This window comes from Engystomops pustulosus, chromosome 3, assembly GCF_040894005.1.
Source record: "Engystomops pustulosus chromosome 3, aEngPut4.maternal, whole genome shotgun sequence".
In the NCBI taxonomy this organism is placed as follows: Eukaryota; Metazoa; Chordata; class Amphibia; order Anura; family Leptodactylidae; genus Engystomops; species Engystomops pustulosus.
This window is the reverse complement of record NC_092413.1, coordinates 198895088-198922152: the sequence shown is the minus strand read 5'-3', so window position 1 is coordinate 198922152 and position 27065 is coordinate 198895088. Positions and strand designations below refer to the sequence as shown.

Below are 27065 nucleotides of genomic sequence, written 5' to 3'. Positions count from 1 at the left end.
TACAGATTGAGCTCATTGACCGAGTAGATGACATCTACAGAAACACGTCCTGGGATACACAGTACAAGGGATACGGAGTGCAGATAGAACAGGTAAGTCCTCTCTGGAAATAATAGGGAACTTCTCCTCATTACTATATGGCAGTGGTGGCGAACCTATGGCACGTGTGCCAGAGGTGGCACTCAGAGCCCTTTCTGTGGGCACCCAAGCCTTCACCTCAACACAGAGTTTGCCAGGCAGGACTCAGGGCTTCCTCCTGCAGTCCAATAGAGCCCAGGACGTGCCATACTCAGCGCCATTTTAAAGCGCCATCCTTGGCTACCAGGACTACAGGAGGAATAACAAAGTGTAAATATAGAGACATTATTTTTGGAGCTCCTGCTCTCGGAACTCGGATTCTTCCTTTTCAGGGGACCCTGCAAGGAAGCTACAATCCAAATTTTTTCATCATATTTCTATTATATTGGTGAATGGAGGACACCAATACGCCTGAAACCTGTGATTAGAGCAGGTTAAGTTACTACTTATATTGTCATGTGGGCACTTTGCGACATATAAGTGGGTTTTGGTTGAAGTTTGGGCACTCTATCTCCAAAAGGTTCGCCATCACTGCTATATGGGATTACAATGGTATCCATAGTATAAGGCAGTGGTGGCGAACCTATGGAACGGGTGCCAGAGGTGGCACTCTGAGCCCTTTCTGTGGGCACTCAGGCCATCACCAGAGATGACTCCAGGTACCTTCCTGCAGTCCCAGACAGCCCAGGACTTGCTGTGCACAGAGCTATTTTAAAGTGACAGCTGTACCTGGGACTACTGGAGGAGAGGGAAGATGTGGACAGATCTGGATTATCATTGTAGTTTATGGGACCCTGGAGGGAAGCTACAATGATCATCCAAATTTCTTCTATTTTCAGCTTTACTGGTTTAAACCACAAATTAAATTTCTGTGCTGGCACTTTGCGATAAATAAGTGGGTCTTGGTTGTAGTTTGGGCACTCAGGCTCTAAAAGGTTCACTGGTATAAGGTCTCATACAGACTCCAGCACTATATAACTATATGGAGGTTTATGGGGCACTGCTGAGATCTGCTTCCTGTTTCAATATTGTATGCATTTTTGGATGGAACATTATTTTAGGGTACAATATCTTTAATGCATAACTGTATTATACACTGATCAGGTAGGTGATGTGTTTTATGTTAATTTCTAATAAGTATGGCAGGAACCTCAAACTAAAGCCCCGTGCACACGACCACATGAAGGCCAGTGATACGGCTGCATAATCTGCGGCTAGATTACAGTCCCCATGAAAGTCTATGGCATCCGGTCACGATACGGCTGCTCATCTTCCCACGGAAAGGGGAGGGGTGAGGAGCGTTCACCTCCCCCTCGTACTGCATGGGTCCTAAAATCCAGATTTATTTAATGCAATTGTAACTGATTGTTAAAAATATCATTATCGGGCGGGGTTCTCCAAGAATCTGACATGTAGTGAATGGGGCTGCGTAGCAATACCAAGCATGGCCTCTACATATTGCATGGCACTGTGCTTGGTAAAGAGGGCAAGCTGGTAATATTCTGTATATGCTGGACTTATCTAGGTTATGCTTTGACCATTGCTACCACATGACTTCATGATAATAAATATACTTGGGGATATCCGGTGCAGGTGCGGTGGGAACGTTCCTTACACCCTTGGGTGTCTGGCATACAGTCCTGCGACGTGATGTCATACACCAGCTGTAACGTCCTGTCTGGCTGCTCCATTATCCACTTTTCATGTCGTATTGGAGGAGGGAGAATCTTTGTTGCTGGGAATTATGTTAAATTATTAATGGAAGTTAATGATTCTCCTGCTCAGTGTCCTGAAGATTTCATTCTTTGCTTCTTTTTGGGAAAACCTTGTGTACTGACATATGGTTCATGCCGGATAGTTAGATTTATCTGCTATTGCAAAAAAAAATTCGGTGATTCCTTTGCTTATTTTTAAGGATTTTTTTATCCTTCATGTATAAGTTTGTTCAGGACTTGGAGAAAACCTGGAGTCCTTCTTTCCTTCTCCAAGTCCATATATAAGTCCATATCTGTGTGCGCTATATAAATAAAGGAATTATTATTTATTATGTATAGACACTGGGCTACTGATTTACATAACGTTTATTGGAAGGTTATGTTGGGTGCAGAAGTAACAATTCAACCTGGGCCTGAATCTCCAATGGAACAACATCAGGATTTTTATATGGACATAGTAGATGAAAACCCTGGGAGTTTAATGTTTTCCTATATTCCCAGTTGTCTCTGTCTTACTACCTCAGCAGGGATGATATACAGCCACTATTATTACCAGTTGGCTGATAACGGTGGGGCGATTAGCAGAGGTAATTGTTTCTGAAGAGTCCTGTCTGCTGCGCCATGCGGTGTTTGTTCAGGAACTACAGTAGTATAGATTGGGCACAGATGGCGCAGCAGAAATGGGTGAAGTTTTTGGCACCGAGGAACGAGCTGGCGAGCAGAAGGCTGGGATCACTGGGTGACGGAATGACAATATTCCTAGGAAGAGGCAAGATGAGAAGACATTAAGATGGGGGGAGGAGGAATGAGCAATCTGGAGTATGTACAAACACCCGAAAACCTGCCACAGACTGTACTAGAGAACATTGAGAACATTTTACTCTCAAGCTGTATCCTCTCCAATACTGACACGATCTGCAACTCCTGTACATACTACAGCGACTGCCGTGTTCTCCGAAATCTGATTTAATATCTTCTTTTATACAGATCATTGTTCACAAGGAACCAGAGAATGTGACCAGCCCCAAACTGCACTATAATATGGCCAAGAACTACCCCAACGAGAACAAAGATGCCTGGGATGTGAAGCAGCTGCTGGAGGTGAGAGGGCATGTGGGCCAGATGTATAATAGCCCCCGCTGCTGCCCTCCATATGGGGGCTTCATCCCTGAGCCCTCTGCTCCATCCAGTTACCATAATCATTTACTCCGTAATGTGATATTGTAAGTCTAAAAACCAAGTAATTGTTCCTGAGGTTCCCAGATGTCTACTCAGGAGGAGAAAAACAAGAATGAGCAGATAATACAGATAATATCAGGTCAGAGGTGGGCACTCACTCTGCAAATTATGCTGCTTATAAGTAACACAAAATATAAAGCCAAACACAGGAGCACATTGTCCTGATAGTGGTATGGTGCATATAGCACAGAAGGAGGATAGCATGGTCCACTGGCGGTCAGTGTGTGTAGTGGAGGGAGAGGGGGGTACGGTGTGTGTAGTGGAGGGAGAGGGGGGTACATTGTGTGTAGTGGAGGGAGAGGGGGGTACGGTGTGTGTAGTGGAGGGAGAGGGGGGTACGGTGTGTGTAGTGGAGGGAGAGGGGGGTACGGTGTGTGTAGTGGAGGGAGAGGGGGGTACGGTGTGTGTAGTGGAGGGAGAGGGGGGTACGTTGTGTGTAGTGGAGGGAGAGGGGGGTACGGTGTGTGTAGTGGAGGGAGAGGGGGGTATGGTGTGTGTAGTGGAGGGAGAGGGGGGTACGGTGTGTGTAGTGGAGGGAGAGGGGGGTACGGTGTGTGTAGTGGAGGGAGAGGGGGGTACGGTGTGTGTAGTGGAGGGAGAGGGGGGTACGGTGTGTGTAGTGGAGGGAGAGGGGGGTACGGTGTGTGTAGTGGAGGGAGAGGGGGGTACGGTGTGTGTAGTGGAGAGAGGGCAGTATGTTACGTATAGTACAGGGAGAGGGCAGTATGGTAAGTGTAGTACAGGGAGAGGGCAGTATGGTAAGTGTAGCACAGGGAGAGGGCAGTATGGTAAGTGTAGTACAGGGAGAGGGCAGTATGGTAAGTGTAGTACCGGGAGAGAGAGGGCAGTACAGAGTGGGTAATTCCACATGAATTGTAAGCACTTTTGAGCAGACCCCTCATTCCTGTGGTCTCATCTGACCATGTAATGTCTTTTTTGTATATGTCCCTATGGAATATGAACTTCCTATGTAGTGGAGGTATATTACATGTACACTTCTGGTTATAAAATGCAATAATCAGTGAATTTTGAATAGTTAGAAATGGCACAGAGGTTATAAGACCCTGCCAAAAATAGAAATAATCCAGGAAATAGATGTTTTTGATAAACCTTCCTAAAAATAAACTCTGCTGATGCAAATTGCCAAAAAAAACTACGAAATAGCTTTCTTTTGGCCTGTTATAGCCTAGGGACAGCCTTAGGCATTGTTCAGCCTTTACATCAAGTGTCAACGCACCCTTAAAGGGATTTTTCAGGATTAAAAATATATATATAAAGCCATAAAATAATAATTTCGTTCTTCCTGATGTACTCTGTAGGGTTAGTAATTGGAATATTTTTGGTCTGCAGCAATTCAGCAATGACATATCAGATAAGGCGTCCACCGTCTGCCTGGCTCATCTCTTCACCTATCAGGACTTTGATATGGGGACCCTAGGACTCGCTTATGTCGGATCCCACAAGCCAAATACCCACGGTGGAATCTGTCCTAAAGGTGAGTTATGCCCAACGGGGCACAATTACCATTCACTGGTCCTAAGTGCGTCAGCATATGATGCTACCACCACACCCTGCATCCGCTGGATCTACCAGGACTACCAGCACTGTGGCAGCGGGGCACTTTTCGTTGGGTCTGAACTGACGTACAATTGCTCCATATTTGTTCAGGCAGTGCACCTACCTGTGCTGACCCCTGATCCGCCACTTGGTGTTGAGGTGGCGTGTAAGGGGGAAATAGGCAAAATTCCTGACTTGTGCCTATATTGGGGCTGTTGCACATAAGCCCTGATAAGATGTGCCCCAATGTGTGGTCATTTTCTGAACCATAATTTGCATTTCAGTAAATTTTAAGGATATACGAGGTTAGTAACCCTTTATGGAGCTCTCCTAGACTTCTCTTCAGACTCATTCTCCAGTGGCGTCCTCCTAGCTATTGCTATTCCCCTGCAGTAGATGTCTAGCAGTCGTGCGTACAGCGAGACGTCTTATTACGCAGTCTTTCTTGCTTAGTATTCACACCTCGTCACTCGAGAATCCTCGCAGACCTAGTTGATGCCTGTGACTTCTGTCTCTACATTAGTGAGACGTCTCGTCTGACATGACTTCATCTCTTGTTATCCCCGGACAGCTTACAGAAGTGAGTCATCACAGAAAGCCATTTATTTGAACACTGGTTTGACAAGTACAAAAAACTACGGAAAAACCATTCTTACAAAGGTAAGGACTAGACCCGCCGCTCTGCATGAAGTCCTAGGAGCAATGTACAGGAGGAGCGCCATGTATGTCGCGTGCCCAGCTCAAGATAAATCAGTAGCTGACACCCGCTCCCCAGACTGATCAGCTCCATCACATCACCGAACACGTCATCAAGAAAAGATGCTGGTATCTCTAGGGAATATGAAATTGTTAAGTCTAATGTATAATTTGACATGTTTTATATTAAACCTAAACATTAAAAAATATAATTTTTTTTTTAAAAAAATATCCTACTTGTAAAAAAATCTGAATTTTAATTCTGTTTCTTTAAATGCATACTGTATATACCATGATACAGTATACAAACAGCTCCCTCCGGTGGTGACTGCTGGATGCTACAATTGTATCATGTTACTATCAGCATCAGATGACATATCAGAAAACATCAGCAAGTTAACGATTAAGAAATCTGATTGCTACCCCTATAGAGACGTAACACTTTTTGCAGCTGAGAATTTATTGGAGCAGAATTTTAAAAAAAAAAGTTTAAAAATGGCAATGTATCCACCAAGTGTTTCTGACTTTCTTATAGGGATGTAGGTTGGACCTCTCATTGTTTCTTGTTTGTTATAGGAAGCGGACCTGGTAACTACTCACGAGCTTGGTCACAACTTTGGATCTGAACACGACCCTGACAGCATGGAAGACTGTGCCCCTAGTGAGGACCGTGGGGGCAAATATGTCATGTATCCCATAGCTGTGAGCGGAGACCATCAGAATAATAAGGTAATAATACACTCATTATGTACCTCTATATACCACTGAGGACATTGCTGGTCATGTCCACCTTGCTTCCCCATACACTCACTATATACCACTGTACAACACTGAGGACATTGCAGGTCATCACCTCCAGGCCCCAGTTAACTCGCTCTATAACAAGATATACCACTATATACCACTGAGCGCTAATGACACCATCAGGAAGCCGTGATCCATCGCCATAACATTCTGGACTCTATACAAGACTCCAGGACTTGTCATTGTTATAGATCTGTTACAGTGTGCTGGTGGCACACTGTAGCAGATAATCTGCAAAATCACCATTTACTGAAATACAACTGTATAGAGCTGAGAAAAAAAATCAAAGTTATGGGTTTTTTTTTTTAAGTAGGGAAGCAAAAATTGGAAACGCAAAAATAAAAAAGGGCTTTGGCAAGAAGGGGTTAAAGAAACCCCAAGCAATGCATGACCACAAGGTACCAGATCAGAAGAGCAGATCCAGCCGTGGTGGGTTCCATCACAAGACCCCTAATGCAGGCTTATGGTCTCTCTTCCTGGCTTTACCTCTATGCCTGTATGATTTGTCACTAGACGCCAGCAGTGGAAGTGGCAGATGATGTTTACCAGATTTCTTCTTATCTCCATCAGATGTTCTCCATTTGTAGCAGAGAGTCCATCCTGCGCACGCTGATGAACAAGGCCGCCCTCTGCTTCAAGGAACGCAACAACAAGGTCTGCGGCAACTCCAGGGTGGACGAGGGGGAAGACTGTGACCCGGGCCTGCTGCACCAACACGATGACCCCTGCTGTACCTCCGAGTGCAAGTTTAGGAATAGTGCAAAATGCAGGTCTGTGATCAGAGACACACATAAAGACTTCATAAAAACTATGATTGAAAAGCATTGTCCTTATCCCTAAATCGTTCCTTTCTATTGCTGCAATGTGACAAAAATCAGTTCAACTTATATGCAATCACCTGATGTGAGTCAAATGTCACTACTTCAGTGCAATGAATCCCTGCATATTCATGAGTCACTTGTATTGCTCCGCCTCCTGATTGACAAGTCTCAGTGTTACAGAACTGCTGTTATGTGGAACATTGAGTTAGAGCCCTGTTGCAACAATGGCCACTTCATGTCATGTGACCAGGGTGACATAATCTAAGGTCCTGTTACATTTGCAAAGTCTACCACATGTATGCATCTGATCACATGAAATCACAGCAGCCTTCATGGAGGATGGGGATTAGTAGAAGTCCACAGAGGTATGCCATGTATGATAATCATGCTATGATGCTGCCATGCAATCAGATATATGCATGGGGTACAATTTGCTAATGTTAGGAGGCTAAAGGACTTGTGCTGATGTCACCCTGGTCACATGACATGCTGAGAAGAGGTATGGGACATGGGGAGGAGTAGATGTATTCTCTACTCCTTTATACGGGAATATAACATAAAGGTGATCTATGAGGATGTGAGGGAAACAACTTTTAGCTAAAATAAGAGTGTCAGTTAGTTAATAGGGCTCTATGGGAACCTGTCACTAGCTGTGTATGGTGAAAATGTTGTGACAGGTTCCCTTTAAGTAATGTTGCCTAAATTCTCTATTATTCCAGTGATCGGAACAGTCCGTGCTGCAGGAGATGCCAGTTTGAAACGGCACAGAAGAAATGCCAGGAAGCCATAAATGCCACCTGCAAAGGGGAGTCCTACTGCACAGGTAGATTATAAGGATCTCTTCATTATACCTTTTTTTATTTTAGGGTCCGTTTATCAACTGTTGTCTGCCCTAGTGGAAATCTACAGAACATGTATGGAGTAGAGTCTGATGGTGGAGCAGTGCACCCTCCTTATTGTAGGCACATACGAAGCAAAGCCCTTTACAATGTATTTTGCTGAATCCCATTTATTTGTTTGGAAATGACATGTAGAATACCCAAGTGAGTGAAAAGAAGGTACAACACTGACCTGAGGGCCAAAGCAGTGCCTAATGTCAGATCTGCACCATCTGCTATCGATCACTTCAAGGATATCTACCATCAAAATCCATCATGATAAACCAGGAACACTTACTCCTAGATCTAGGCACTGTGACTGTGGTAATCTTCTTATATTTGTTATACATGGCCTCCTTCCTTCTAAAATCAACTTTTAGAATTATGCTAATGAGCCAGAAGTGCTCTGGAGGTCTTACCAGAGCCCCTTTGTGCTGTAGCTTCACAGGGTTTTACACTGTGCAGGAGCCTCTGTGCGAGATTAAATCAGCAGAGGGAGGGGGAGCAGTGTGGAGAGGGAGACATGCACCTGCGCAATATAACAGCCTGTGAAGCTACAGCAGAAAGGGGTTCTGGTAACACCCCCAGAGCTCTTCTGGCTCATTGGCATAATTCTAAAAGTTGATTTCAGAAGGGAGGAGGCCATAGATAACCACAGATATAAGAAGATTACCACAGTCACGGTGCCTGGATGTATGAGTAAGTGTTGATATATTAAGCTACCAAGTTATATCCTTTAACTGAGGAATGGGGGCACTGTGCTACAAGGTTTAATAATAATAACATCCGCACAGAAGAATAATGACCCGCTGGTTCTATGTAACATCTTCTCCTCCATATATAATTCCACTTGGTCCATTCTGGATGTTTGATGCGGCTTTCTGATAGTATCGCCTCCTTTCACCCCTGCACAGGGAACAGCAGCGAGTGTCCGGCGCCCGGAAATGCCGCTGATGACACCGTCTGCGTAGATCTGGGAAAATGTGTCAGTGGCGAATGTCGTCCGTTCTGTGAGATCGAGAGGAACCTCAAGTCCTGTGCCTGCAATGGTGAGAGCTTAATACAGGGGCAGGAGGGCAGAGGGTAATGTCCGAACACCGGCGATTGTTCCTGACCTTGGATACGATCCACAGATGTACAGACTCACATGCAGAGCCATTTGAGGGTCCAGAGGAGTTTTAACCCCTCAACAGGGAGTAATTCTCCGAACTCTTTGGGGCAAATCCTATGACGTGTCTGACCTTTATCTCATTCATCTATATGGGGCTGTGGGACACACAAGTCCTATAGAAGTGAATTGAGTACAGGCAGATTTCCTCTGTGGGATAAGTTTTGACCACTGGGACCACTTCTGAAAATTTGGGTCTGCAAGTGCTTTAGCGTCCATTGTGAATAGAGAAGTGGTGTTCATTTTTGCCCCTGCTCTATACACTTCTATGAGGATGGCTATCCTCATCAGTCCTATAGAATTGGATAGTCTCAGTGCAGCCACCTCTGATCCCAACTTTCGACGACCCAACCAGTATGCGATTTATTTTTTTAAAAAAATTCATGTGATATCTTATAATGTAATTCATTGACGTATTCAAGTAGAAGCCTGCTGCAGCTTTTACTCAGAGCAGAGGAGCATCTTCTTGCAGGCAGCTAAGAGCACAGCAGTGTAAGACAACACTTCCATTGACATGGAGAACAATTCTGGAATATAAGTGACATTGTGGCTGATATTATTTGTCCTCTGCTTTCAGAAACTGAACATTCGTGTAAAGTCTGCTGCCGGGATGAGAATGGGATCTGCAGCCCCTTCATGGACGCCGCCAAGCAGTACCGATTACTACGAAAAGGGAAGCCGTGCACCGTGGGGTTTTGTGATGGCAATGTAAGTGGTTGCTTATATCAGGTGATTCCTTTCTGTACTCCCTATATAAGAGGGGGCAGCTACAGGAAAGGAGGACAGGGGAGGAGGGGGGCAGCTACAGGAAAGGGGGACACAGGAGGAGGAGGGCAGCTACAGGAAAGGGGGACAGGGGAGGAGGGGGGCAGCTACAGGAAAGGGGGACACAGGAGGAGGAGGGCAGCTACAGGAAAGGGGGACAGGGGAGGAAGGGGGCAGCTACAGGAAAGGAGGACAGGGGAGGAGGGGGGCAGCTACAGGAAAGGGGGACACAGGAGGAAGAGGGCAGCTACAGGAAAGGGGGACACAGGAGGAGGAGGGCAGCTACAGGAAAGGGGGACAGGGGAGGAAGGGGGCAGCTACAGGAAAGGAGGACAGGGGAGGAGGGGGGCAGCTACAGGAAAGGGGAGGAGGGGGGCAGCTACAGGAAAGGGGGACAGGGGAGGAAGGGGGCAGCTACAGGAAAGGAGGACAGGGGAGGAGGGGGGCAGCTACAGGAAAGGGGGACACAGGAGGAGGAGGGCAGCTACAGGAAAGGAAGACATTGGAGTAGGGGGACAGCTACAAGAAAGGGGACAGGGGAGTAGGGGGGCAGCTACAGGAAAGGGGGACAGCTACAGGAAAGGGGACAGGGGAGTATGGGGGCAGCTACAGGAAAGGGGGACACGGGAGGAGGGGGGCAGCTACAGGAAAGGGGGACACGGGAGGAGGGGGGCAGCTACAGGAAAGGGGGACACGGGAGGAGGGGGGCAGCTACAGGAAAGGGGGGCAGCTACAGGAAAGGACAATATAAGTGAGAGGGCCACTTCTTTAGGAAATGGGACAGTATAAGCTCGGCACACAAGGACTTACAGCGAGGCATGCAAACATACATTTTTGGAGGGGGTCATTGATTCTCATAGTAAACACTTGTGATGTCCTTGTAATAATGATTTATGTGTCTTCCATCTGTAATTTTAGGGAAAATGTGAGAAACAAGTACAAGATGTGATCGAGAGGATCTGGGATTTCATTGACAAACTAAACATCAACACGTTGGGTGAGTGATCAGTGGTTTATAGCGGTGTCACATATATACATGAATACACTACAGCTGCCACACACTGCTGAGGTCCCATCAGTGGTCACCCTGCTATTTGGCCAATGTGGGAAATCTATGTTTTACTTTCGGTGGTGATTTTACTTTTTCTTTTTCTCTTTTAGGCAAGTTCATGGCGGACAACATTGTCGCTTCTGTCTTGATCTTTTCTTTGCTGTTCTGGATTCCTCTCAGTATCCTTGTCCACTGTGTGGTGAGTATATAAGCCTTAGAGATGTCATGTCCATCCCCCACCAAGACACTCAGCTTAAAGGGGTTGTCGGGAAGTTAAACAACATTATCTGATCATATTTTATTATGGCTGCATATTAATATTAATGCATAACTTATCAACCTGCAGATCCCTAGATATCAGGTCGCCATCTGAGTTATTAAACAATGACATCAACACCTTGTGACTGGCAGGACCCAATATACCCAGGAAGATCAGTCACAGCCATTAACAATGCGAACGCTCATGTGCTGCACAGTTCTGTGTCTGCTCATGTTCTATATATATCATATTGAATGTCTTATTATAGTCATGTTCACATTTGCATCATTACTTTCCTCACTGACACTAGGGACTAGTAGACCCCTTAGTTTATAGGGGTGGGCTTTGCTTCGGTGCTGTGTACATGGCCGCTGACAGACTTCAGCTGATCCTTTTGAGGCCGATTTGAGCATAACCTTCCAGTGACTGCTATGAAGGTTGTGAGTCTGTACACATCAATCTTCACTAACATCTGTGTTGTCACTTTTTTAGGATAAGAAGCTGGACAAGCAGTATGAGGAAAACGCCAAATCCCTGTTCCTGCCAAGTGTAAGTCATTGTCCTATAATCTGCTGCGTCCTGATCAGATTTACAGCCTCTAACGTGCAGCTGGCCATAGCGGCCATTAATAATGAAGAGGTCCCCCGACCTCTCCCTATACATAAAGGGGATCACGGGGGGGTTGATTGCTTTTATTGATCAATTATCCTTAAAATGGGCGATCAATATCTGATCAGCGATGTCACCGATAAACAGCTAAATGTGCTGACAGTATCCGGACCTTCCTGTTAGGCAACTGGATCCTGCAGGAGCCCTCCCTCCAGCTGCAGCCACTTACCTCACAGGCAGGTCTGATCTGAGGTCTGTGAGTTAACTGGGGAACATGTGAACATTTTCATTCATATTTTGTCTTTTTTATGACAGAATGTGGAAATGCTGAGCAGTATGGACTCGGCCCCTGTACGTATTGTCAAACCTTTCCCGTCCTCCTTACCCAACACCCGATTTCAGCCATTACAGCAAGTGCCAGTAGCCCCCAGCTCTGCCAAGGCCGACCACCAGAGGATGGACACTATCCAGGAAGACCCCAGCACAGACTCGCACCTCGAAGACCAGTTTGATGACGATCCCTTCCCAAACAGCGGTTCTCCTGCCAAATCATTCGAGGACCTGACAGACCACCCGGTCACCCGCAGCGAGAAGGCCTCTTCATTCAAACTGCAGCGGCAAGGAAGAGTGGACAGCAAGGAGACCGAGTGCTGATCCTTCCCACCGCTCAGACATGACAATCATCGTCTCAAGACAATCTCCAAGAATTCCCTGGATTGTGTCTCCAGATGTTGTATATATTTAATATTTTCTGCAAAGTGTTGTTTTGTATCCTGACCCGTATTCTTAAAGGGAAAACCTTCCATGAGTCTATTTATGATTAAAACGGCTTTACACTGGTTTTGTACTGGGATAATTATGTAGTGTGTGTGGTTTCTTTTATTCATGGTCAATCATGCACCAACCACAGTGCAGAGGATGGGACTCCAAGCATCATAATGATATATGATACAAGGAGTCCCTTCCCTGCTCTAAGCATCTCAATTCAGTGCTGATGTTCTGCAGAAAAGAAGGGACTGTGTCTTTTTGCACATTTTTCATGCATTCTCTGAAGCTCTCGGTGCACTGCTTTGAGCCCATTTCATCTGCTGGCAGATACTGACAAATGATGCATCACTGATTTGCGCCTAAAAGTCACCAAAATGTGCAAATACGCTCCGGTACCCGCCAGGCCTTGGAAACTGCTTTGTATAGGTTGCGAAAAAAATTGCTAAAATTTCTGAAAATGCACTGAGATTGTGCAAAAAAAACAACAAAAAAAACAACTTCACAAACATGGCCGGGACCCGGGTGTAGCACATGGTTTGCTGGAGAAGCAGCGGGATGAGCGGTCCACATATATCCCTAAAGATAAATCTATCTCCTCCTATGTATCATATCACTAGGATACACTGATTACCATCCTCAGGACTGTGGCCGTTCCGGCACAAGTATTTCATGGACAGACCACTGTGTGGACAATTGGACTCCTTGCATCATATATCACTATGATGCTTGGAGTCCCTGCTGTGTAACCGTATTAATTTGGTGTTCTTAAGGAAAGAAGGGACCACCTGTATCATATCTCTGCAATGTTCCAGGTTTCATCCTCATCTGTGGTCGGTCCATGAAATCCATCTACGATTCGCAGACCGACCACAATTGTCTCATTTATCATTATTTATTTTGCATCTTGAAGCTTCACATAGTGACCTCCACTCTATCAGATGCAATAAGCATGTGCTAGGGGGCTACTGTATACTCGGGTAAAGGACCCCTGCGACTATCCTGAGGATTATCTATGGAGCTGGATGACAAAAATTCTTATGGTTTTGGACCATAAACCGTGGCTAAAAGACCTTCAAACTCTACCAATACATCCCCATGTTATGTGGAGAACGTACAAGAGGTGTAATGTATTTCGTGTGTAGTACGGCAGGTTATGTCAGCAGGACTGAACTGCAATATCTCGCCCAACCTATGGACAGGAGTGGCGCTATTTCTATTAATCTAGAATCTCTAATCTAGAACAAAGTAAAAATGTATTGAGAGATCTTTTAGGTATTAATAGTCCAGATTTATTTTTTGCTTTAAACATAAAGAGGGGCAGGAATATAACGGGAGTGACCTCTAGGAGAGGAAACTGAGCAGAGACACAGGAAATCTACTGCTCGGGGGGACACCTCCCCCCATAAAGAAGGGGTTTGTTAGGTCTACCTAGATCATATCACTGCTAGGTTACATAGGATAACAATGTGCTACATACATTTAGATGCTGCAGTGTTATATGTACTGGATTCACTTAGATGATCCGGTCCATAAATGCAGCATGAAATGGGTTTATAAACGTGACTGCTATTATCCTAAAACAGCGCCACACCCAACCATGGTATGTGCCGGTATTGCAACTCAGCTGCATAGAGATGAATGGAGTTTAGTTGCAGTACCATGGTCAGGTGTGGCGCTGGTTTTGGAAGAAATCAGTCATTTTTTCCAAACCCTCTAAGTGCTATAATCTGGTATTAAGGCCCAACCTGGTTCATAAACAGCTTTTGAAAAGGGAAGATTCTGGGTCATTCGTATCCACATCCATCCAATAAGGCAAGATCAGATGTAGGGAGCCCAACTTCTTCTGCAGGATTTTCCATAATTTAGACTCCACAAACTTGTTTCCTTCATCCGATAAGTGGAGACCATCTGACAGATAGACGGAGTAGTCCTGGAGACGACACAAGGAACGTGTTACAGATCATAAAAACAGCCACATCCTGTGCGTAAATCCGACCCTATAAACCACATAATGGGGCACATTTACTAAGGGCTTTGCGCCAGTTTTCTGTCGAACTTTGCACCTTCTTTCTAGTGCAAACTGCTCGCACAAGTATTTAAGAAGTGTCTGCGCCACATATGTGTGTCACGGCTGCACTATTCTTCAGACGACACAATTTTCTGCACTTAATGGGGCGTTCCAGGGCACAGTCGGACCGTGCGCCAGATTGACCACGCAAAGTCTGACAGAATTGTGTTGCATGCCCCATGTTAAAGTTGCACCAAAAAAAAAAAATGGTGCACTCTGTCGGACCACCAGATTACTATCCGCTATTGGGTGGTTAGGGGATGATAATAATAAAGCTTGGAACAATCCCTTTAATATCAAATAGTTATTAAACTATTTCAATATTCTACATAAATAAGTTTATGATTCCTCTTACCGAGCCGCCTTCCTGCATTAGCGTCCACAAATCCAGCACATCCGCTCCATACTCAGCGCCCACCTGGACACAGGCCTTGGCGTATGTCCCAGTAACAGAGTTTAGACGATTCAGCTTTGATCCTACGTAATGAGAGATGGGGACAAAGAATGAACACGTTTGGAAGGCTGGGCATGGGGATATACGGACTTTGTGTCTTCCATATTTCCTGGACTGAATACTGTGCAGGGATCCGGGCTGCTGGCGATATAATAATAATAATCTTTATTTATATAGCGCCATCATATTCACAAGGTTAGGTATTGGTCTGATAGTCCGGGGAAGGACATTCCAGAGAATTGATGCAGCTCGGGAAAAGTCCTAAATGAGAGGTTTGGATTAAGGTAGAGAATAATCTAATATAACTGGCAGATGGAAGAGCACAGGTTGGGTGATAGATTGAGAAGAAAGAGGAGAGGTAGGGGTGTGCAGAATTGTGCAGAGCTTTGTGGATGAGGGTTATTATTTTAAACTGTATGTGGAAGGAGAAGGGAAACCAGTGGAGTGACTGGCACAGACTGGAGACACTACACTCATCTATGATGCTGGGATTTGTAAAATAGTCGGTATGTTATCCTGATGGTATACCTTTGATGATGCACTGCTTCTCCCAAGACGCCTCGTGAAGCGGGGGCGGTGTGATCAATACGATTTTCTCCTGCTGGATGTTGACGCTCTTCAGGTACTGCACCATGCTCCGGAGATTGTCGGCGTATTCCTCCAGCGGGACGTGCTGCTGAGGGTTTAGATCTGAGTAAGTGGAGGGAAAGGATAAGAAAATGAGAAGTAATTGTGCGGCGCTCTCAGTGTAGCGCGGAGCGGACAGGCTTTGTGCCCAGCAGGGGGCATCCTCATTACTTGTGAAGGACGTTTCTTGGGCAGAGGCTGGAGGGATGAATAATACCATGATAATAATGGATGAATGTTAAAGTCTGGATGAACCCTGAAATGTGGATCATGTAAAATGTAAAATTTCTCCATCCACCCCCCTTAACAATCAGCCCTCCTGTCTTTCACCTCATCAGCCAGAGATTCCTGTCCATAAAATGGCTGCAGATATAGAGTCATGTGATCTTATCTGTCTATGACCAATTGCCCTGTCAGGAATCTCTGGCTGATGAGGTAAAATACTGGAGGATTCACTTTACATATCAGGAAAGCGGAGCAGAACTTTTTTTAGAGGTACATTGGTAAATTACCTCATATCCTGCCCCTCACACACATTACAGAAAACATGAGGTAAATTGGCCAACCCCTTTAAAAAGGGACTCTAACTCAGCATCAGGGCAGATATAGGAAGAGATTAGTCTCCTCCAACTTCGCTGCTGCTGAGGATTTATGAAAAGCAGCTAAAGAACAGAAATCGCCATAAGTCTGAAAAAAGAGCGGGAAACACAATATGGGCATGGTTCTGCTTGCTTCTCTAAAGGGGGGAATCACATATAACGTAAGTGTTACACTTTAACCGTGCATGTAACAGGAGGATAGAGCTGGACCTTCTTCATTACCGTAAGATGCACCAAAACTTTGAAAATTCTAATCTGAGGGATGTTACTTCCTTGTATTTGGGCATCCTAATATCCTGTCCTGCCATTACACTATCTATAATGTCCAAAGTCTCGTGCCATTTTGACTTTACCATGAAGGGTTCTAAAGAAAATCCAGTGGCTCCTCAGGTGACTATAGTTCAGGAAGTCCTAGGTTGTAGCTCTTAAATTCCATACTCCCACAAAAGTTGTGGCAAAGTTAAGAGATATTTTTCGAAACAATGGCTGTATAAGATAAATGTAACAAGATATGAGTTATCCAGGACTGGTATTACCAGAGCTGATAAGGACTAGGCTTAAAGTGGCCTGACCAGCCTGTGGGGTGTAGGGGTATTGGGCCAGGGTAGACTTACTGTACCCCATTTTAACTTGCATGGATTTCCACAAATGGAGCCAGGGCTGGCGCCAGCACTGGGTATACCTGGGCAAGGGCCGGGCCCAGGGCTGCTGGTGGGCCCATGTAAGGCTGAACATAAGGAATCCCATAGGGGGTGAGGGGGCTTCGTATAAAATAACCATGAGGAGGCTGTTCGTTATGATAAACTGGGGAATATTTTAGGGAACAGGAGACTGTTTTAGCTTCTGAATTTTAAATGCCGCCACGCGAGTTCAATACAAAGGGGCCCACTAAGGTTCTGTCGCCCAGGGGCCTACTGAAACCTGGAGCCAACCCTGAATGGAGCCCCCACAATAGCCAAATTTAACAAGCTTCTGGCTACATCTTCTAATCTTCCACCGCTGTACATTCACATGATCGAGAGTGATTACCCCAAATTGAAATCTTTAATCTTAATAGAGGTAAATTGTTCAAATAACAAAATCCTTTAAAAGACGAGCAAGTGAAGTTACCTTTAAGGGCACTGTCATTAGCACCAAAGAAAATAGTAACGGCAGCCATGTTTTCAGCGTGGGAACTATCAGGGATGAGTTTCGGTAGAATGTGTTTCCCCCATCTGCTGTTGTATCCTGACAGGCCACGGTTGAGGACATCACATTTTCTGGGAAAAGAGAGAAACCAGATTACAGGGGATAGGGCCAGGATTAAAGGGGATTCCTACAAGAGACATGGTCGGGGAATCAGCAATTATGATAACAGAGCAGCCATGTCCTGTGGTCCCACAAAAGTGAATGAAGGGCTACATTCATAATGTAGGTGACTTGTAGACCCCCATTTGCGTGACTGAATCAAGAGCCTAATAGTCTCTATCCAGGAAAAGGTTAGATAGAAACCCCTTTAAGGGCAAGTTGCAATATTTAGAAAAGCACCATATGTCTGATATGTACACCTATGTAGGAAAAACTGAGCAGCTAAATATACATCACTGAGGGGAGTGACCATCATAGGGGTCTCATGTAATATACACCCCCATCCTCCAGTCCTGCTACACTCACCTTACAAGCTTATCAGCCAGCGCTGCTCCCCAGCCATTCGCTTCAAAGGCAAACTACAAAACAGAGAAAATCAATCAACTCTGCATTGATAACAAAATGGAGGAATAGATCACGCTCCACATTTATAGATATTGAAAAGTAAAATAGTTTTGAGGAAATTTTTTCAACACTATGCTAATATGCTCTAAGAGACTTATGATAAATCACCCCCAATGTGTTTTAATTGAGTTTATAAATGCAATTCAAGCACAGCGTGGAGAAGCTACTCCTGAATGCAGATGTGTTTACACCTAAATGTTTGCGTTCAGGAGTCGACAACACAAGTTTTTCTGGTAAACAATGCAAAATACGTGTTACGAGTTCCTAAACGCAAGCGTTTAAATCTAACCTGAGCTGCGGTCGGAAGCCGCTCCTCTTCTTGAAATGCGTTTCTATATTGACCCCAATAGAGGAGGGTAATAAATACCGAAATATACCCTTGTTTACAAACTATGGATAGATAATAGTGTATATACGGTGCTATTCACAAAACTTCATTAGTATGAACAAGAAGGTTGTCACTGGAAGATTTTTGTAGGATTCTCTCTCAATAACAGATATGGAGCATCCCCCTAATACAGGCAGTCCTTGGGTTCCATAGGTTTGTTCTTAACTTGAATTTGTACTGTATTTTTCAGACTATAAGGTGCACCAAAAATCCTTTGATTTTATCAGAAATCAAAGTTGCGCCTTATAATCCGGTGCGCCTTATATATGAACCGTACTTACAGACAACAGCTGCCTTGAACTGTGCACAGGTCTGCCACCTGCTGGTCATTCATCCTTATAATCAGGTGCGCCTTATATATGAACCTAGCAGGCATTTATTGATGGTGCGCCTTATAGTCCGAAAAATACGGTAAGTAAGTAAAACATTTTTGCTGTAATGGGACCAAGGATTATCAATAAAGCTTCATTACAGACACCTTACAGCTGATCATTGCAGTCTGGGGCTATAGTAACATCCAGAAAGCTTCACCAGAGGTCACAGGGGGCAGAGGGGTCCGTCTGTAACTAGGGGTCGTCTGTAAATCGGGTGTTCTTAAGTAGGGGACCGCCTGTACATGTATAGATTTCTACTGGCTGCCCTTGGTTCGATGAATACAGAGGTCTTCTTGACAGTAAATACCTTTCTTTCTACTAAGCCCTACACAGACTTTACCTAAACTTTAAGTCATAACTAACTAAAAACTTTATCTATCCTATATGGAGATGAACTTCAGAGGCTACTGGAGTGTGGAGCCGAGCGCAGGGGCCCAAGGCTATAGTTGTCGCAGGACGATTTAATTTGAAATGCTTTTCTAAACGCAATTCCAACGCAATGTGTGAACGTGGCCTTAGATGTTACTTCCTGTGGTTTTCCAGAGCAGTGCATTGTGGGATCTAATATGACTGAGCTCAGACAATATTCCGTCTTTTTGGTGAGGAGTAATGATTATAAATAACACTCTACACACAGAAGCGACACCTCAGCACTTTTCAGCCACTTACCACGGCTGCGCTGTGTGCAGAGGCGAGCAAGCGGAAAATCTCCTTACCTGAGTGATTGAATCTCCAAAGAGGAGGATGCGAGGCCAAGAAATCATCCTGACGGTCATCAAGGAATTCTAGAAGATGGAGATGATAGAGATTTATAAATGTACTTCAGACGCAGAGATACAATATGGTGTCCAGGCTCTGTATATAACCAAAAAGACCGGCCTCCTCCTCCTTCCCGTTAGCTGCTCTGGTATCAGATGTCATTTTCACTTTCACTTCCTAAATAAAAGGCAGTCCAGGGACTTTCCTCTCGTCATCTATGTAAATTATAGACCGTGCGAGGACAAGCAGTCTGTCACCCCCTGTCATTCCTCCACATGGGTCTATTTCAGCCAGTACTGTCTCCACTGCTCTGTAATGTTCCTCAGTTACACCTCCAGGAAAGTTATCACTAAACTGACAACTGAGTGTGGCCCTGCAAGGTCTGAACAATCACTGCTGACAATATCAAACTATGTAGGTACAAACACGAATGATAGGCAAGTTGTTTTATATTTCCAGTGGTAATAACAGAGGAACAGGTTGTTATACTGATGGGATGTGATGCAGGGCATGTCCCTAGTAGTCAGGTCTGGTGATTATAAAGCCCTGGACCCCCATGCTACACCCTGCCAGTAACATACCCTGCTGCAGGTGCAAAGCAGCCATGTCCCCCGGAGAGACTACAACTCCCAGCGTGCCTGCACAGCAAGTGGGTCTCGGAGCATGCTGGGAGATGTAGTCTTTCTATATACACAAAAGAGACATGTTAACTGTGACATATTTGATGTGAAGGGGAAGTAGCAGGAAGTGTTACTAGGTTAGTGTATGTGCTCCCCGGATCCCTGTATCACCCGTACGCACAGATGAGATCCTTCCACAGTGCAGACACAAAGGTGTCGCTCCTAGTTCCGGGAGGGGGGAGGAGCGTGGGGAGTCACGTGACCAGATAAAATCTCCTCTACCCGCTCCGGGCACTTCTAGCGGACAGCGACACCTAGCGCCATCAGCATTTTTTACCTGGCGGCCGCCTTGTGTGTAAGAAGTGGCCATTGCGTTTCATCGGTTTTTGTTCATTGGCCGGTGTCCCGTAGCATTACCTGGTCAAGTGGGCTTACCTGAGCCAGGGGCAAGCCAGGGCCAGCACTGGGCATACCCGGGCAAGTGCCATAGCTCAAACGCATGTGTTTTCTATGCATTCGAAATGACAACTAAAGTGTGTCACCAGCCCTATTGCATCCTCACCCCTAGCATTGCTGAGTGGATACATCAGGAGAGAGGATTCCAGTGATGTCATTGTCCATATAAGAAGAGTGACATCATTGGGGAAACATCCCATATATGTTCACTTCTCTCCCAGCATTCAGGCAGGTCTCTGGGCGACGTATAAGCATACAATGGGATACGTCTGGTCCTTACATTGTAAGGACATGTCAGAATTCCCCCCGCCGAAGTGTCCTTACAATCAGGGCCGCATCTGCCATGAGGCGGGAGGAAGTTCCCGCCTCAGGCGGCAGATGGTGGACCTCTCATGGGAGCGGCAGATTGTCAGATGTATAGACCAATAGCTGGTAAATCCGTACTACCCAAAAAAATCATTTGCATTGCTGTCTTTAAGACACGGCCCGGCGTGACGTCATACAGAGCGATGTAGTGCCTGAAGGGCAAGACATATCAAGATGCGTTTGCTGCTGGGAGAAGTGGAGAGCAGAGATGAGTATTACTTGCAACACCCTCGCCGATGCAAGGCAGAGCTGTGTTTGCGAATACGTCCCACCATGTAGCTTGCAGCCTGTGTAGGGTCTGATTAGCCCCACAGCATGTCACTACATAGTCCTTATAGGACACAGGGGAACACTGCAGTGGTAGAACCTGCCTGGTAAGGCAGGAGTTAAGTGTTTTGTGTGATGTCATATGTGTCAGCCAATCACATGTGTTACACTCTGTTTCTGTGAGCTGAGATGTAATTGGAGGAGTGGCCACCACCTGACCAGTGGGAGTAACAAAACCCCTGGTCAGGAAAGTTCTAGAGTGCAGAAGAAGTCAGTTCTCTCTCAGAAGAGAGTGCAGTGTGAGGAGAGAGTTCACTCTCTCAGATTAGAGACTCAGAAGAGTCTGTGCAGCTAGCACACCAGACCAAGAGCAGGTGAGCCAGCTCCCTGCCTGAAGAGTGAAGCTAATAGCTAGTTAGTGAGGAAAGGGGTATCATCCTACCTTCAAGGGTGATACCTGAAGCAATCCAGGATAAAGCTGAAGCATCCTATTAGGACACAGATACCTCCCAGCCTGCCCTTTGCATCCAGGTTGATGATCTACATCCTGTGGCTCCCTCCAACTACATCTCCAGCATTCCACCATCCTGTTAAGGCACGTTGCTACGGTTCCTGTCGGTTCCAATAAAGAACTGTAAGTTGTTTTTGTTCAACGTCTGCCTCCGTCTGGTCCCTGCTACTACGGCTGCCACCATCACAGGCACCCTGTCCACCACACAGAGACTCATACTCTAGACACCAAAGGGTTGCCCCAGGGAGAACCGCTATAGCAGCCTCTCCCTCATCATTTCTTGCCAACACCACCTGCTGGAGACCTGCCAGGCTGTAGGACAGCCCTCTGGTTCCCCATACCAAGCACCGTGACACTAGCGTGCCTAGGCCGCAACCGCCAGCCACTCAGGTACTGCGGGCCCCGGCTGACTCCAGGCCCCCGAGAAAAGGCTAGGCCCCGGTGGGGGATGTTGCATACTTTTATTATTTTCTTCCTGGCTATGGACAGAGGCTGTATATTTATCAAACTCTGGGGGTGGGGGGTATGTATACTTATTCAACTTGGGCGCTAGATCATTAAACAAGGCTATATATTTATATGTTGCCAAAATTGGGGGTTATATTTATATTAATGAATACGGGTTATATATCTCACTATTATGGGGGCTATATATAAATATGGGGGCAATATAATTCACTACAATGGGGGCTACATACAGTATATCACTATTATGGGAGCTATTTATATATCACTATTATGGGGCTATATTTCACTATTATGGGGCTATATTTCACTATTGTGGGGGCTATATATTTCACTATTATGGGGGCTATATGCAACACCCCTGCCGATGCAAGGCAGAGGGGTTTTTGCGAATACGTCCCACCATGTAGCTTGCAGCCTGTGAAGGGTCTGATCAGCCCCACAGCATGTCACTACATAACACAGATGAGCACTGCAGCGGTAGAGTCTGCCTGGTAAGGCAGGAGTTAATAACTTTATGTGATGTAATATGTGTCATCCAATCACATGTGTTATCCTAATGTATCTGTGAGCTGAGATGTAATTGGAGGAGTAGCCATCACCTGACAAGTGGGAGTAACAAAACCCCTGGTCAGGAAACTTCTAGAAGTCAGTTCTCCCTCAGAAGGGAGATAAGAGTTAGCTGAGGAAGAGCTCAGTCAGACTCTGAGGAGTCAGTGCAGCCAGCAAACCAGACCAGAACAGGAGAGCTCAGCTCCCTGCCTGAGTGGAGTGAGTTAGCTAGTTAGAGGAAAGGCGTATCATCCTACCTTCAAGGGTGATACCTGAAGCAACCCAGGACAAGCTGAAGCATCCTAATAGGACACAGCTATCTCCCAGCCTGCCCATTGCATCCAGGCTGATGTTCCATTCTTGTGGCTCCCTCCAACTGCATCTCCAGCATTCTACCATTCTGTTAAGGCACGTTGCTACTGTTCCTGTCGGTTCCAATAAAGAACTGTAAGTTATTTTTGTTCAACCTCTGCCTCCGTCTGGTCCCTGCTACTACGGCTGTCACCATCACGGGCACCCTGTCCACCACACAGAGACTCATACTCTAGACACCAAAGGGTTGCCCCAAGGAGAACCGCTATAGCAGCCTCTCCCTCATCATTTCTTGCCAACACCACCCTGCTGGAGACCTGCCAGGCTGTAGGACAGCCCTCCGGTCCCCATACCAAGCACCGTGACACTAGCGTGCTTAGGCCGCAACCGCCAGCCACTCAGGTACTGCGGGCCCCAGCTGTCTCCAGGCCCCAAGAAAAGGCTAGGCCCCGGTGGGGGATGTTGCATATGTATATCACTATTATGGGGCTATATTTTACTATTGTGGGGGCTATATATTTCACTATTATGGGGCTATATTTTACTATTATGGGGGCTATATATATCACTATTATGGGGGCTATATATATCACTATTATGGGGGCTATATATTTCACTATTGTGGGGGCTATATATATTACTACTATGGAGGGTTACATATATTACTACTATGGTACACTATATATATCACTACTATTAGGGCTATATACATTACTTCTATGGGGGGGTACAGAGTACTATAATTGGATCAGGGGACTATATATCGGATATTTTATATGTGGGGCACGTATAAATTATTTTATTTATATTTCTTTTATAATTATTAATAAATATTATTTAGTAGCAGAGTGTGGGACATTGTTATACAGATGTCATTATACTGTAAGTGACTGATGTATTTTTATGGGTGCGGTGTGGAAATGTTCTGCACCGAGCTGAAAACATCAGTCGTCAAATGCAACAGGGTATACCACGGCCGGGAGATGATCACAATGAAGTTGTGTTCCTGAACTAATTCTTGTCACTGACTGATACAAGTGTGTGAGACAGCGTCAGCCTGTGTGTGTCAGTAAGCCAATGGGGCTGTGTGGGTATACCATCAGCATGCTCTGATCAGTTTGTAGATGCTTTTTTGTTTGTGAATTCAGTGGGCCGAATATAGCAGGCGATTAGAGTATAGAGTACTGGGCAGCATTAAAGGGAACCTGTCATCAGCATTTGGCCTAATAAACCACTACCAGTATATTGTCAGGTAATGTAACACCTTCTAGTATTTGTTTCTTTCATGGCCCATGGTGGTGGCATCATCCAGAAAATCTACTTTGAAGTGATATGTAAATTGGTTTTATGGAGTTAAGGAGGAGGAGAGTTTAACGCTGAAGTAAAGGTGTGGGGCTCTGAACGCCTCCTCCTCTGTGATTGACATTGTGCATCAGATATCAGGAGATCTGGTTAGTGATATCCCTGGATGCAGAACCATCAATTACAGTAATGGGGGCTCTGAGGCAGGGAAAGCTTGACCTTAGTGTTCAAATCTCCGCCTCCTTAACTTTATACAAGCAATTTACATCTCACTTTATATTTTTTACCTCAGGCAGCAAAAAGGCCCTGCTTACAATGAGGTGTGACTCTAAGCCAAAGAAAACATCTCCATTGCCCTCCAGCTGCAGCCACTTACCTCACAGGCAGGTCTGATCTGAGGCCTGTGAGTTATCAACTGGGGAACATGTGAACATTTTCATTCATATATTGGGGGACATTTACTATGGTGTTTCCGCCAGTTTTGTGGCGCTCTCACCACATGTTCTTCTCTCAGACCTGTTTATTAGCTGTCGGGGACAGAAAAAATGACTTTTTCCGCCTGCTCCGACTCTTCTCCGAAAAGGGGCGTGGCTTTGGCGGAGTGGAAACTCAGACAGAATTAACATGTATCGCAGCCATTTTTGGGCGCTGTAAACTGGCGGAAAGTAGACCAAAAGAAAACTGGTCTAGCAGGGACTGTTGGACACATTTCTGGTGCTCGGGACAGATTTTGGTCCCAGGGACAGAAAATGGTCTCGGCGCCAGAAACGTCTCTGCACAGCTCCACAATATTAAATGTGTATCTTCTTTCCGAGAGCAGGTCGGTAACAAAGCCAATGCAGACACCGACACTTTAAGTAAATGTCCCCCATTGTCTTTTTTTATGACAGAATGTGGAAATGCTGAGCAGTATGGACTCGGCCCCTGTACGTATTGTCAAACCTTTCCCGTCCTCCTTACCCAACACCCGATTTCAGCCATTACAGCAAGTGCCAGTAGCCCCCAGCTCTGCCAAGGCCGACCACCAGAGGATGGACACTATCCAGGAAGACCCCAGCACAGACTCGCACCTCGAAGACCAGTTTGATGATGATCCCTTCCCGAACAGCGGTTCTCCTGCCAAATCATTCGAGGACCTGACGGACCACCCAGTCACCCGGAGCGAGAAGGAGACCGAGTGTTGATCCTTCCCACCGCTCAGCTATGACAATAATCCTCTCAAGACAATCTCCAAGGATTCCCTGGATTGTGTTTCCAGATTTTGTATATATTTAATATTTTCTGCAAAGTGTTGTTTTGTATCCTGACCCTTATTCTTAAAGGGAAACCCTTCCATGAGTCTATTTATGATTAAAACGGCTTTAGGGCGCATTCACACTGATGAATGCCAGCACAGCTACCTCTGGGTAGGCAAAAGTCCGTTGCCATAGAGAGGAGGTGGGGTGACCCCTCCCCTTTCCATAGCAATCCATGGCGCACAGCCCATAACACGGGGAAAGATAGGACATGTCACGTGTGCTGCATCGTATCGCTCCGTGCAGCCATTGCCGTCTATGGGGGGGCATATGTACGGCCGTACATAAGTCCCCCATACAGTATTGTGAATGGGGCCTTACACTGGTTTTGTACTGGGATGATTATGCAGTGTGTGTGGTTTTTTTTTGTTTTATCACCAGAAATACTGTTGTCAGTCTCTGCAAATGAAACTTTACAGAGGCTGTAGCACAAATAACCAGTTCATGGCTGCGTAAGGCTCATTCATGGTGAATCAAGGACCGACCACAGTGCAGAGGATGGGACCCCAAGCATTATAATGATATATGATACAAGGAGTCCCTTCTTCCCTGCTAAGCATCTCAATTTGGCGCTGATGTTCTGCAGGAAAGAAGGGACTATGCAGCGGATGAATTGTTTTTGTTAACTTTTTTTTATTTGCACATTTTTATGCATTCTCTGAAGCTCCCTGTGCGCTGCTTTGCGCCCATTTCATCTTTGAACGGCACCTGATGGCAGATGTTGAGCATAATGCATCACTGATTTGCACCTGAAAAGTCAAGAAAAAAAAGTGCAAATACACTCCAGTCTCCCCAGGTGTTGGCAACAGTTTTGTATTGGTTGCACCAAAAATTGCACCAATTTCAGAAATTGCACAATAAATATTTGTGAAAAAAGGTATGATTTATCTAAAGGAAACATTGATAAATCAAAGTGCAGAAGTCAAACAACCCCCCCCCCCCCGCTATGTTTCATATATCACAATTATACCTTGAGGCCCATCCTCAGCACTGTGGCTGTTACTTGTAGCATGGATTTCACGGACCGACCACAATGCAGAGTACGGGACTCCAAGCCCCATAGTGATGTATATGATGCAAGGAGTCCCTGCTTCCATGCTGTAATTGCCTTAATTTGGTGGTGATGTTCTTCAGGAAAGAAGGGACCACCTGTATCATATATCACTGCAATGCTCCAGGTCTCATCCTTGGGACTGTCTTCCGTCCTTGAAATGCAGCCCCTGCTCAGTCTACAAATCACAGTCCCGCTACAATTGTCTTATTTAGCCCTGAATCTGTGGATTATCATGTTATGCAGAGGACACGCACCAGGAGTAATTCACTCATTTTGTGTATAGTAAAGCAGGAAATTTCAGCAGAACTTACTGCAATATCCAACCCAACCTATGGAGAGAAGTGGCGCTATTTCTATTTGGAGACCGCCGTGGTACAATCTCATAGAAAAAAAATATAGAACTCAGTAAATGTATTGAGAGGTCTTTTAGGTATTA

General features: G+C 45.5%; 2 protein-coding genes across 7 annotated transcripts in view; one reads left to right on the top strand and one right to left on the bottom strand.

Moving 5' to 3' along the window:
• Positions 1-12479, top strand: part of ADAM17 (ADAM metallopeptidase domain 17) — a 36541-nt gene extending 24062 nt beyond the window's left edge. For all 4 annotated transcript variants that reach the window (XM_072143559.1, XM_072143558.1, XM_072143560.1 and 1 more), the window contains 13 exons: positions 6-92; positions 2781-2894; positions 4383-4527; positions 5161-5249; positions 5862-6014; positions 6660-6859; positions 7630-7733; positions 8703-8837; positions 9534-9664; positions 10640-10718; positions 10883-10971; positions 11524-11580; positions 11956-12479. In XM_072143559.1, the coding sequence (XP_071999660.1) occupies positions 6-92; positions 2781-2894; positions 4383-4527; positions 5161-5249; positions 5862-6014; positions 6660-6859; positions 7630-7733; positions 8703-8837; positions 9534-9664; positions 10640-10718; positions 10883-10971; positions 11524-11580; positions 11956-12294 (1722 nt within the window). In that variant the 3' untranslated portion in view covers positions 12295-12479. The remainder of the gene's footprint in view (positions 1-5; positions 93-2780; positions 2895-4382; positions 4528-5160; positions 5250-5861; positions 6015-6659; positions 6860-7629; positions 7734-8702; positions 8838-9533; positions 9665-10639; positions 10719-10882; positions 10972-11523; positions 11581-11955) is intronic.
• A 1195-nt stretch (positions 12480-13674) lies between these two features.
• On the bottom strand, positions 13675-20320 carry LOC140122555 (isoamyl acetate-hydrolyzing esterase 1 homolog). Of its 3 annotated transcripts, none has more exons than XM_072143557.1 (7): positions 20231-20320; positions 19387-19455; positions 17810-17862; positions 17267-17415; positions 15459-15620; positions 14832-14953; positions 13675-14338 (listed from the first exon to the last, which is right to left on the bottom strand). In XM_072143557.1, exons 2-7 carry the CDS (start codon positions 19444-19446, stop codon positions 14159-14161), a joined length of 726 nt encoding a protein of 241 aa, XP_071999658.1. In that variant the 5' UTR covers positions 19447-19455; positions 20231-20320; the 3' UTR covers positions 13675-14158. The 3 variants fall into 3 exon arrangements, with proteins under 3 accessions (XP_071999658.1, XP_071999655.1, XP_071999656.1); XM_072143554.1 differs by having other exon boundaries at positions 20227-20309; XM_072143555.1 differs by lacking the exon at positions 20231-20320 and adding an exon at positions 20011-20091.
• Between the last annotated feature and the right edge of the window lie 6745 nt (positions 20321-27065).